This window comes from Tribolium castaneum, chromosome 2 (assembly GCF_031307605.1).
Source record: "Tribolium castaneum strain GA2 chromosome 2, icTriCast1.1, whole genome shotgun sequence".
In the NCBI taxonomy this organism is placed as follows: Eukaryota; Metazoa; Arthropoda; class Insecta; order Coleoptera; family Tenebrionidae; genus Tribolium; species Tribolium castaneum.
Genome location: NC_087395.1, coordinates 3,153,889 through 3,167,266, shown reverse-complemented (window position 1 = coordinate 3,167,266; position 13,378 = coordinate 3,153,889). Strand labels below are relative to the sequence as shown.

Below are 13,378 nucleotides of genomic sequence, written 5' to 3'. Positions count from 1 at the left end.
ATTATATTTTATTTTATTTAATTTTATAAACTAACAAAAACATTTGATTTTTAATAAAAGTTTGCTGATAACTCCAATGGATATATATTTTTTTTCTTTTTTTGCAGGGTTTAATTACCATCAACTTGCTGACGCTAGTTTACCCTCTGGACACTCCAGCAAATCAGCCAGAATTTGAAGAATTTTTTAATTCTGGATGTTGGAGTGACTGGAATAGTCAGCTAGAGTTGGATCAAGTGTCCCATGTGAGCGAGGACATGGAGGAAAACTCTGAGCGTAACATGGAACAGAACATGAAAAAGCAGATGGATAAGAACATGGAAATTAAAAGAATTTCTAATAAACTTATCAGACCGTTAAGCAGGTCAAGAGGAGTGAAGGACCTCAGTCTCCTGAAGGAACCCTTCATTGAGGACGTTTCTGAGGAAGAAGCCACCCAACCTGAAATGAGGTTGCAACAAATGGTGAAAGAATTGGCAACCTCAATTAACGGAGAACGTATAGAAGAAGAAATTCGGGCCCTCAAGAGAAAAATCACTGACAAAGCGGAAGCGCTCAAAAGGAACCGCAGCTTCGGGGAGGACCTTTTGAGGAACCTCGATGAAGAAGAGGCAGAAATTCGGTCTAATATGGAGCGCCAAATTTCATTTGTGAGAAGAAGGCGTCAAAATATTCAAAATATTTTAGATAGCCAGAAAAAGGAAGAATTGTTGAAAAATATTTTAATTTAATTTTTATTATTATTATTATTCTTTTTTGTTTATATTTTTTGTTTATCTGTTTTTAATTAGTTTTTATAATAAATAATAGTTAGTATATCTGCCTTTTATTTTCACACCACAGGTTCAGTGAAAGGTGATACAGTTGCGTACTACAAGAGGTAATTGAAACTCAGATCGTTGCATTCAGAAGCGTTCACAAACACAGGGACCTAGAATACATATAAAAATTAAAAACCTTTACATTACGCTTTAGTTGCTGGTTGTTCATCATCATGCGAGTAATTTTGATATCGGATTACACCGATATCAAACACCACCGGACATCAGGATGGATAAATATGGTTTCGTTTGTCATAAGTGTAAAACTCCGTGTTACACAGCTAGCCAAGTGGATCCGGAAAATGCCCAAAAAATTATAGCTATATACCACTAACTTAAATCAGCATAATGGAAGTTGACAATGGTATGTAATATGGGATTGTATGTACTTGTAGAAATTAAGTTTTAAATGTTTTCAGATCCTTACTGCTACATGCTCTTTTGCCTATCTCCAAAGGACTGTAGTAACAGAAAATTCTTTTGTTTGAAATGTGTGAAGCTTATGGCAGTGAGATTTCACATTTGTCATCCACATGTGACTCCTGTGTTAAACTACAAGTGTTTTTGGTGTAATACAGTAATAGGACAGAATTCTCAGTTGTGTGGAAATAATTTAATAAACAGAATGACTGTTAAAATGTGGTATTTTAGTAGAGAGCGACAAATGATGTTTTATGATTCTGATGACTATGATTCTGACGACTCATCAAGTAGCTGTGATAGTGGTATAGAATGTTAGTTAATAAGAGTAGAAATTAGATATAAACAACTTGTAACCTTAGATTAAATTAGTATCTAGATTGTTCTTTTGCTGTATGGATAAAAGTAAATAAATGAAGTTATATAATAAACAGACTTGTGATTCTCAACATAGTATTGATTCAACTCTGACAAAGAGAGGTTGGGGTCTAATAAATAAATTAATAAATAAATGACCCATTGAATTACATATACCGGGTTATCAGTTTTGTGGTCCTGGAACCAAATTACAAGAACGAATTGCACTTGGACATAGTGGTAGAAATAAATTAGAGCAGGCTTGTAAAAAACACGATATATCGTACGCCAACGAAACTAATTTGCAAAAACGACACGAAGCAGATAAGTTATTATTAAGTAAAGCAGTTGAACGTTTAAAAGCAAAAGACGCATCGTTTGGGGAAAAAGCAGCTGCATTAGCAATTGCTAGTATAATGAAAGGCAAAGTAAAATTCGGAATGGGAGCTAAAAGTAAAAAGGGTAAAAAAAAGAAGACAAAAAAACAACGAGTTCTAGTTGCTCCTAAATATGGTGATTTTTTACCATTCCTATTACCACTATTAGGTGCTCTAGGCGCTTTAGGAGGAGGAGCAGCAGGGATAGCGACTGCTGTAAATAAAGCTTCGGTAGATAAAAAAATGTTGGAGGAAACTATGCGGCATAATAAAGCAATGGAAATGAGTAGCGGTAAAGGTGTAGGAAAAACTAAAGGGAAAGGTCTTTACATTGGTCCATATAAATGGTATCAGAAAAAAAACTCCCAGTAAAATTACCACGTCACGCCCTCACTAATATTGAAATAATAAAGTTTGCTCGACTATTACAAATTCCAAATTTTAGAGGTGTATATATGCGTAATAAATTACCGAAAATTATACATAAAAATGAAACAGGAATTATAAATTTAGATGAAGAAAAAAATAGTGGAACTCATTGGACAGCATATGTAAAAAATAAAAATAATATATTATACTTTGATAGTATGGGCAATTTAAAACCTCCAACAGAGATTATCAATTATTTCAAAAGTGATAATGATGGTAATAACATTACATACAATTATGATGGATATCAGAAAATGGGTTCATATAATTGTGGACAATTATGTTTAAAGTTTTTATATAGACACACATGTAAATTATAAGTTTAGTCGAATCAAAGATGCTGTTTGTATTAACAGGAAAATCAGCGATACTAAGTGCTGACTTTAAATCCACCGATTGATGTTAGTGATGGTGTCTATGAACTGGGTGTTACAAATTTTGAAGTCTACAACAGTATACCGAATATTGATGAAGAAAATAATAAATTCTTTTTCGGGGATGTCGAATTTAAAATACCGACCGGTTGTTATCAATTAACCGATATAAACAACTATTTACAACATGTAATTGAAAAACAATTCAGTAATGACCTCTTATCTATTACTGCAAACAATAATACATTACATACACATATCAAAGCAACAAAAGATGTTGACTTTACCAAACCAAATACTATCGGACCAGTGTTGGAATTTAATAGTCAAATAGTTCCGAAAAATATTGGAAAAGATTCGGATAATATTGCAGACATAATGAAACTTAATTCGATTATGATTGAATGTAATATTACAATTGTAAGTTTTAAAAATGGAGAACCTGTACACATAATTTATCAATTTTTTCCAAACGTTCCACCTGGATTTAAAATAGTACAGTCACCAGATCATGTGATTTACCTACCCATTAGTGTTAAAACTATCAGAAATATTACACTTAAAATAATAGATCAAGATGAAAAGTTGGTCAATTTTCAACAAGAGACTGTAACAGTTGGATTACATTTGCAGAAGAAAGAAGAAAATGGGTATTAGTTTTAGAACTGACTCATATAAAAAGCAACAAAAGTGTAGAAAAACAGTTAGTACGAAACGAAACGTGCAACAATTAAGTAATAAAAATAAACTGTTTCTAAAATCATTAGGATTTGAATTATACACATAAAAAAATGTTCGATATTGAGAAGGGTATTGAGTGGGATGAAGGTGTGGTAGGTTACAAATTTCAAAGACATGAGGCATATACAGCCAGATATGAAAACACGGATGAAATTCGAATTCCTTTACAAGAAGATTTGTGTACACTACCATGTGATAGTTTAATTTTAATTGAGGGACAATTGGTTAAAACCGACGCTACAACCAATAAAACTGTACCAGCAACAGAAACCAAGTTTGTAAATAATGGTGTCGCTTTTTTGTTTAGTGAAATACGGTATGAAGTAAGTGGAGTAACTGTAGATACAAACACAAAGCCAGGTATTACAACAACTATGAAAAATCTGGCATCATTAAATCAAAGTGAAAGTCTGAAATTAACAATGTCTGGTTGGGATCTAAATGAAGAAGCCACTAAACCTATAGATGGATATTTTCAAGCATGTATCCCATTAAATCGACTATTAGGATTTGCAGAAGATTATAAAAATATAATGCTAAACATACCGCAAGAGTTAATATTAATTCGTAGTAATAGTGATGACAATGCATTAATTTGTGCAACAAATGAGAAAGCACGAGTTGTAATTGATAAAATTGCATGGCTAGTTCCACATATTGTGCCCGGTTTAAAGGAAGAGGTTAAATTGACAAAAACCATTGAAAAAGATAAAGAAATTGCAGTACCGTACAGAAGCTGGGAACTTCATTCGCTGCCACTCTTTCCAAATACTACAAAGTGTAGTTGGCCTGTGAAAATCTCTACTAAATTTGAAACACCTCGTGTTAAGTGAAGGGGGTGCTGCTGTTGAAATTGGCGGGAAATGATGACGCGTGAGGCGCGTACGGGCAACGCCTAGTTAGTTGGAAGGACACTGTGGCAGTGTCAATGTCGTTGTTGAATCTAATTTGCTAATAAATTAGTTTTTGGGTGAATTCCGAGTTTCATTTACAGAGCAGCGGTAGGATATTGCTCAAATAATCGTTTCCGATAGAGAGTGGTGAATTGTGGTGATTTTGTGAGGAATTTGTGGGTCGCCAAGGCAAGGGCCAAAAATTGAAGTTTTGGGAATCTGTACCGTTTCATTCGTAACAAAATTGTGTTTTACGATTTGAAATTGAACAAATCAATCGGGTGCTAGCCGAATTTATCTGGTTTTTCTGATTTCTGACGAGTTCTAGGAGTTACGCAACCACACGCTGTCAATTTTCGTTTGGGTGTGGCTCAAAAGGCGCGAAAAGTTTTCTGGTGAGATTTTCGCAATCGGGCGTCACAGGTACCTAGGAAATGTGGACTCGGACGACTCGGACTCAAGTGACGATGAGCCACGGCCGAAAAGGTCCGCGCCTGGGGTCTCCACTACAGTAAATTCACCCCCAGTTTCGGCCGAATCCGCTAGAATCGCGAGACTTGAGCAACTCGTGGAAAACTTGAATCGACGTTTGCTAAACCGCAATTTTGAGCACACATCAGGACAATACCACTAAGTGGTTGCATAAAATTGACCAGTTGGCTCTCGTGAACGGTTGGGACGAACGTACAACGATTTACGGCATGATAGATAAGTCGACTCAAGGGGTTGGCCAAGGAGTGGTACGACAATCTCGATCCCTCAGCATACGACCGGAGTTGGGATGAATGGAAACGTTTGTTACAAGCCACCTTCCCCGATCACCACGATTATGCTTCCACACTTCGTAAGCTAGTGAATAGGGTGAAGGAAGATGGTGAAACCTGGGCACAATATTATTTTGGGAAATTAAATCTGTTGCAGGCTTGTGACATAACAGGAACAAATGCAGTCTCCTGTCTTATTGATGGAATCACTGACGTGACTCTCAGAAATGGGGCTAGAGCAGGGCGTTACGTTACACCCGAAAGCTTGTACGCTGAGTATTTGTCGACTCTGAGATCCGAAGGTGACAAGCGGGATACGCTCGCAAAGCAGGCGCCTCGGGAAAGGAGGAGGTTCCTTCCAAGTCGAGTCGAAGCACAAAAACTGTATTCGTCAGTTCGGTGTTACAATTGTCGTAATCGAGGACATGTTGCGACAAAGTGCCCGAAACCAAAAATTGAGTGCAAGAAATGTGGTCGCATTGGACATGTGGATGCTGAGTGCCAACGTGGTAACGTAGTAAAAGAAAACATGTCTAAGCAGGCACTAACGACAAGTGTAGCTGACGCAAGTAATAATAAGAATTATTACATAGACATTAAGGTCAATGGTAAGCCGACGCGAGCTTACATTGACTCAGGAGCTGAACCGGTCCTTGTCAAGCAGTGTTGCTACAGAATTGGGACTGATGTGCATGGGGGAGTCGAAGTAGAGCTAGAAGTGGATCTTGTCAAGGCAAACGTAAAAGCTTTGATCGTCGAAGACAGTGCACAACGTGTGCCTGTCATAGTGGGACAGACCTTCCTGAATGCGGGTGCTAATACGATTATAGCAAATGAGGAAGCTGTGAGAGTAGTTGACGGAAACAACGAATCGATCCAAGCATTTCTAGGCCAACTTCCGACGCGAAAAGTTGCACTTTGGGCGGAAGAGGAAACAGTGATCCCTCCTCAATCCATTGGTTGCATACGAATCAAGGCAAAAGACGATGGGTGGAAAGGAGCTTATTACGTTGAATGGTGTCAACGTCCGAGACCAGGGTTCGAACACGTTGTTCATCGGTGTGTCACATGTGATGGAGGCCTAGTGACCGTTCGCAATCTATCGCACCAAGATCTGGTCTATCGAAAGGCGCAAATCGTTGCGAGAGCTGAGCCTTGCGAGCAGGAAAGGACAGCTACGACGGTGAGTGTGTTTTCTGTGGGGAAGGTTGAGGTAAAGAGTTTTCAACGGTGGGAACTTCTTACACAAGTCAATAAGAATCTAGACCCGGCTCAGTTCGAGCAATTGTTACAACTCGTTAACGAATTTCGAGATTGTTTTGCACGAAATGTAGCGGAAATAGGTGCCACAACTGTGGCAGAAATGAAGCTAACTTTGACTGATGATAAACCTGTAATTTATCGTCCTTATCGCATCACGAAAGAAGAATTGTTCGAGATATAGTAAATGACTTGTTAGGTAGCGGAGTCATACGAGAATCAGACTCGCCATATTCGAGTCCCATACTGTTGGTGCGGAAGAAAGATGGGCAACACCGTATGTGTGTTGACTATCGACAATTAAATTCGAAAACAATCAAAGATCGCTTTCCGTTACCACGAGTAGATGAACATTTGGATAAACTAAAAGGTGCAAAGTTTTTCACCACACTAGATCTCGCGAGTGGGTACTTTCAGATCCCAATGGCCACCGAATCGATTCCAAAGACAGCATTTGTTACGCCTGATGGGCATTGCGAGTTTGTCCGCATGCCTTTTGGTCTAGCCAACGCTCCGGCCGTGTTTCAGCGAGCTATGAATAAGGTGTTGGGTCCATTACAGTTTCAGACCGCTTTTTGTTACATAGATGATCTTCTGATACCTTCCAAAGACTTTGAAACAGGTCTTAACAATTTACAAACGGTGTTTCAATTGCTTCGACAGTTCGGATTGACTCTAAAGCTGAGTAAATATTGCTTCTTTGGAAGTCAAATAGAGTATTTAGGGCATGAGATCAGTGCGGAAGGCATTAAGCCAGGCGAGACAAAAATCAAAGCGGTGACAGCTTTTCCCAAACCAACAGACGTACACAAACTTAGGCAATTCTTAGGTTTGTGTGGGTACTTTCGAAAGTACGTGAAAGATTACGCAACAATAGCAAACAGTTTGACAAGTCTCCTAAAGAATGGCAGTGCATTTGTTTTGGAAGAAGTACAAGAACGGGCTTTTCAGACTTTAAAAGACATCTTGACGAGCAGACCAGTTCTTGCAATTTACGACGCGGAAGCTGAAACGGAGTTACACACTGACGCTTCTAAAGTTGGAATTGGTGGCATTCTGTTGCAACGACAAGGTGATGGATCTTTGCGTCCAGTTATGTTTTTCAGCCGACAGACGACCAAAGAGGAACAAAGGTACCACTCGTACGAGCTAGAAACGCTAGCGGTGGTCTGTTCTCTCAAACATTATCGAGTATACTTGTTGGGGCTTCAATTCAAGGTGATCACAGACTGTAATGCTTTACGAACAACCCTTACCAAGAGAGATTTGATTCCACGAATTGGGAGATGGTGGTTGTTGACTTCTGAGTTCGACTTTACTGTAGAATACAGACCTGGCAGTAAAATGAGTCACGTTGACGCTTTGAGTAGAAATACGGTATTAGATCCTTCGGAGCCTTCAGTGGAAGTTTTGCATATTAATGTTAACGATGATGATTGGATTTTAGCTGTTCAAATGAAGGATGCGAGATGCGCATTGTTGAAGGAAATATTGGAAAAATCACCGACTAACGCTGAAGAGCGTGCCATTCACAAAGAGTATAAACTAAAAGATGGTCGAGTATTCAAACAGACTGAGTCAGGATTAAAATGGGTCGTACCAAAAGCGGTAAGACGCCAGATTTTATTAGCACACCACGATGGAATTGGCCATTTATCGAATGAGAAAACTTTGGCATCTGTGTCGAAATCTTATTGGTTTCCTTCAATGCGGAGGTATGTTCATAAATATATTTCTAGCTGCTTGGAGTGTCTCTACAATAAGGAAGCCGGAGGAAAACAGCCAGGATTTTTGAATCCCATACCTAAGAATTCGCAACCATTTGACACATTGCACATGGATCATTTGGGACCATTTGTAAAGAGCAAATCACATAATTCTTATCTTTTAGCTATTATCGATGCATTTACTAAATTTGTCTTTCTCAGGGCCGTGCCTAATACTAAGGTGGGCCCTGTTTTATCATTTTTAGCTTCTCTTACAGGAATGTTTGGTGTACCTAAACGTATAATAGCCGATCGTGGGGCTTGTTTTTCTAGCAAAAAGTTTAAGACACATTGTACCGATTTAAACGTTAAATTAGTACTAACCGCGACTGCCACACCACGGGCTAATGGCCAGGTGGAGCGATTAAATCGTACGATTTTATCTCAGCTTGCTGCTAGCTCGAGAGAAGAAGAGAAATGGGATGACTTTGTGAGTAGAATTAGTTGGGCTATTAATTCTACGCCGAATTCGACTACGGGCAAAAGTCCATACGAATTGTTGTTGGGGTATACACCTCGACATGCTAATGACTCAATCCTCACCAACGTGGTGACAGAGGGTGTTCATGATGGTGATTTGCCACGGACACGAGCAGACGTTGCTCAGCGTGTCGAAAAGGAACAGCAGAAGCAAAAAGAGCGTTATGACAAGCGACGCTGTGCCCCAAAGAGATTTAATGCAGGTGATCTCGTGTTGGTACGCACCACGCGAGCTTCAAACGAGGGCAAAAGTCGGAAGCTGTTACCTAAATATTCGGGACCGTACCGAATTCAGAAAGTGCTCGACTACGATAGGTACGTCGTGACAGACATGCCGGGGGCGACGCGTTCCCAAAAACGATATGAGGGTGTTCACTCAGTGGACAAATTGAGACATTACGTTGTCGCCACGACGAGTGGAGACGAAACAATAGGCGATGTCAGTGACGAATGACTGAGTTCGCTGTGAAGCTGAGTGAAGTTCAACGTGAACTCACGATTTTGGGCCCAAATGTTGTTTTTAAGCGCTTTACGTTGAAACTCATGAGTTAATGATTTGTTGTTGTTGTTATTGTTCTTGTTCTTGTTATTGTTCTTCTACTTATTCTTGAGGTTACTGATCTTGTTGGTGTTGGTGTTCTTATTGTTGTTGTTGTTGGTGTTCTTATTGTTGTTGTTCTTAATTAATTCTCAACGTGAGAAACACGATTATGATTATTTTCAGATTCATTCTCAACGTGAGAAACACGATTATGATTATTTTCAGATTCATTCTCAACGTGAGAAAAACGATTATGATTATTTTCAGGTTGTTTATAAATAGTTCTTAAGTGGGACTCGGGCTGTAGATGTATACTACGGCTCGGATACATGGTATTGGTTAATTACTTGTTTTAGAAACACCGGTGGTTCCCCGAGGACGTGGAACACGGAAGCGTGGCCGACTGTTAAGTGAAGGGGGCGCTGCTGTTGAAATTGGCGGGAAATGATGACGCGTGAGGCGCGTACGGGCAACGCCTAGTTAGTTGGAAGGACACTGTGGCAGTGTCAATGTCGTTGTTGAATCTAATTTGCTAATAAATTAGTTTTTGGGTGAATTCCGAGTTTCATTTACACTCGTTATATTATATTTGGCCTTCAAAGCAATAGAGAAGGACAACTTGATAAAAATATGAGTAAATTTCATAGAGGCGATATAACCAATATGAGAGTATTTCTAAATAATGAACGATATCCTTATGAAAATTTAAATATTTCATATAAAAAACACCATTTCGGTATATTATATGAAATGTTTACAAACTTTAGATCCCGATACTATTATACAGATAAAAAAGAAACACACATTACACCTACACAGTTTTTCGACAGTTATCCACTAATCATAATTGATTGTTCGATGCAAAAAACTGGTTTACAAACACAGTCCATTGCACTGAGAATTGAATTTGATACAGACACCGGTATAAGTGAGGGAACCACCGCATATGCATTAGTCATTAGTGACCGAGCCTTTACATATACACCGTTGACAAAATCTGTAAAACAAGTCTAAATTAATATTAATAGTAATGGAGAACGAAGTAATTATAGACGTGATTATAGAGGTTACAAAATTGGAAAAAAGTTTATATTTAAAGAACTGGCTGCTTTAAGAGGAGACAAACTCGCACACTATCTATGTCTTTCAACCCCCTTTCCCTTCACAACTTTTGAATCCTCAAAATGAAAAACAAGTAAAACGTTAATGAAGAATTATCATTGTATTGACTGGAATATGGGACATATTCCATATTGGAAACACGTACAAGTTATAAACAATGTGTTGAAGGATGTTGACAAAATTTACGTAAAAGGAAGAGAAAAAGCCGAATTTTTTAAAAAATATACACATAAACAAGTTATTGAATTTCCACAACAACAAACATTACACGCCGATAAAGTTAAATGCATGCACCATCTGAACGATAACGCATATTGCAGTCTACATAATGTATTTTTTTAAAACAAACATTTCGTTAAAAGTGTACAAAACATTGTGTAAATAATCTCAACTCATCAGTCTATTGGTAATCATGGATCAAGAGAGTTGGATAACGTGTCGTAATAATCCAGGACATCGCCTGAAAGTAAAACATCTTCGACGACATTTACGAAGATGTTGTGGCGCCCTCTGGGGAGGGGACGTCAGTTCTCAAGTCCCGCAAAAACAAAAACCGCGTGTCGCGTAATCAGCCTCCATTTGTTATTTTATATGGTTGTACGAATACCGTGTGTGAATAAACCTTGTGTAAAAGAGAAACGTATTTTAAGTACCTCTTAAACCACCATAACTGGTGACCCCGACGATAGTTCAAGAACACAAAACAAACAGACAAAACCGTGCAACATGGCGACCGTCGAAGAGCAAGCCGCGACTATTCAATTGCTACAACAGCAGTTAGCGGACGCCCAAAGACTTTTAACAGAGCGGGGAGCAAACGCAAATCCACCTGACGCCGCACAGGGTAATCCCCCAGCGTCAGGGACACCCAGGCCTGAAGTGGAGGAAATCAATAGTACCCCAAAACTGCCGCCATTTTGGCACAAAAATCCAAGCCTGTGGTTTGTGCAAGTAGAGGCCCATTTTCACGCCAGCCGGGTCAAAGCAGATCTAACCAAGTACTGTAACGTGGTCGCAGCGCTGGACTCTTACACCCTGCAGGCGATAGAGGACTTCCTGCGGAACCCGCCGCAAGCTGACAAGTACGAACGGCTGAAGGCCAAGCTCATAACGACGTTTACGGAGTCCCAGGAACAGCAGCTCCGCAAATTGTTAAAAGAAATTGAGCTGGGGGACAAAAAGCCATCACGCCTCCCTTGCGAGATGAGAGCGCTTGCCAGGGAGCAGGTGAGCAGCGAGGTGGTGAGGACGCTGTGGCTCCAAAGGCTGCCCCCACACATCCAGTTGGTCCTTTCCACTATGGACGGGATGGATGGAGAGAAATTGGCCTCCGTAGCAGACAAACTTACGGAAATTCCAATGGCGAATGTAATGGCGGTAGGCGCCGACGCCAGCGACGCCAACGGCATCTGCGCCGTGCGCACCTCTCACAGCGCATCCGCGCATCAAGCGGCAGCAACTTTAAACGCTGGCACCACCAACGCGCTTGCGTCTCTACAAAAACAGGTAACTGAATTATCGGCCAAGCTCGACAAACTTTCTGCGACAAAATGGCGGCAGCGTAGCCGTTCTCAATCACGAAGCCGCAACCCTCTTCAACAGCAACAAAATGGCGACAATGTCTGTTTCTACCACAATAAATTTGGTGCTGAAGCCAGGAAATGTCGGCACCCTTGCAGTTTCCCGCAGGGAAACTAATTGCACCGTCCCCAATCGAGGCAATGGGCGACGGTCTCGAACACCGGACACATCGCCTCTTTATCACCGACCCGCCGTCAAACATTCGCTTCCTCATCGACACCGGCGCCGAGGTGTCAGTGCTGCCCAAATGTTTCGCTACAAACTCGGCAACACCAGGGGAAAACGTCCTATTCGCCGCCAACAACACCCCTATTCGAACATACGGCACCCGACGCCTGACCTTAAGTTTAGGGCTCCGCCGGGCTTTTAGATGGGAATTTGTAGTCGCCGGAATTGCCAAGCCAATCCTAGGGGCAGATTTCCTCAACTTCCACAACTTATTGCCAGATCTCCGGAACCGGAAGCTAGTGGACGCTACCACGCAGCTACACACACGTGGGGTCGTCGCCGCAGGACAAAGTGAGGTAATCACCACGGTGGCGAGAACAACCCCATACCACGAACTTCTGGCCGCTTACCCAGAAATTACCAGACCACATACCCCCAAGCCCAAAAGCCAGAGCACCGTGCGACACCACATCTTCACCCAGGGCCCCCCAGTGGCAGAAACCCCCCGGAGGTTATCGCCGGAGAAAATGAAAGTCGCGCGAGCAGAGTTCGAATTTATGAGCGAGCAAGGGTGGTGCCGACCTTCAAACAGCCCGTGGGCAAGCCCGCTTCACCTGGTGCCCAAGAAAGTTCCCGGACAGTGGCGTGCATGTGGTGATTACCGGAAACTCAACAGCATCACTGTCCCGGACAGATACCCAATCCCCCACGTACAAGACTTTGCATACAAATTGCAAGGAAAAAAAGTGTTTTCGACAATAGACCTAGTGCGTGCGTACCAACAAATCGCGGTCGCGGACGAGGACATTCCCAAAACCGCAGTGTGCACCCCATTCGGTCTGTTCGAATTTACAGTGATGTGCTTCGGTCTCCGAAACGCGGCTCAGACTTTTCAGCGTCATGTTAACGCAGTGCTCGGTGACCTGGACTTTTGCCACGCATACATCGACGATATTTTGATAGCCTCGGAGTCCCCGGAGGAACATAAACAGCACCTGAAGGAAGTATTCGAACGGCTGAGGCAGCATAACTTGGTGGTAAATCCTGCCAAGTGCGTGTTCGGTGTGGAGGAAGTGGAATACCTGGGCCACCGAATCACCCCCTCAGGCTGTCAACCACTGCCCAAAAAAGTTGAAGCCGTCACCAATTTCCCCAAACCTAATACGGTGAAGGAACTGCGGCAGTTTTTGGGTATGATAAATTTTTATAGACGTTTTGTGAAAAACGCGGCCCAAATACAAACCCCGTTACTCGAGTACCTCAAAAATTCCACCAAAAACGACA

At 41.1% G+C, this 13,378-nt stretch overlaps 2 protein-coding genes across 5 annotated transcripts in view; both read left to right on the top strand.

The window, feature by feature from the left end:
- Positions 1-816, top strand: part of LOC107399035 (uncharacterized) — a 119,766-nt gene extending 118,950 nt beyond the window's left edge. For all 4 annotated transcript variants that reach the window (XM_064354936.1, XM_064354933.1, XM_064354935.1 and 1 more), the window contains one exon: positions 108-816. Coding sequence is in view for 2 of the 4 variants with exons in the window: in XM_064354933.1 (XP_064211003.1) it covers positions 108-731 (624 nt within the window). In the remaining 2 variants the exon portion in view is untranslated. The remainder of the gene's footprint in view (positions 1-107) is intronic.
- A 10,255-nt stretch (positions 817-11,071) lies between these two features.
- On the top strand, positions 11,072-12,043 carry LOC135265339 (uncharacterized). Its single transcript, XM_064354740.1, has one exon. It carries the CDS (start codon positions 11,072-11,074, stop codon positions 12,041-12,043), a length of 972 nt encoding a protein of 323 aa, XP_064210810.1.
- Positions 12,044-13,378: the final 1,335 nt, after the last annotated feature.

Excerpts from the sequence above, each read along its gene's own strand:
- LOC135265339 (XM_064354740.1), top strand. The coding sequence starts at position 11,072 with ATGGCGACCGTCGAAGAGCAAGCCGCGACTATTCAATTGCTACAACAG.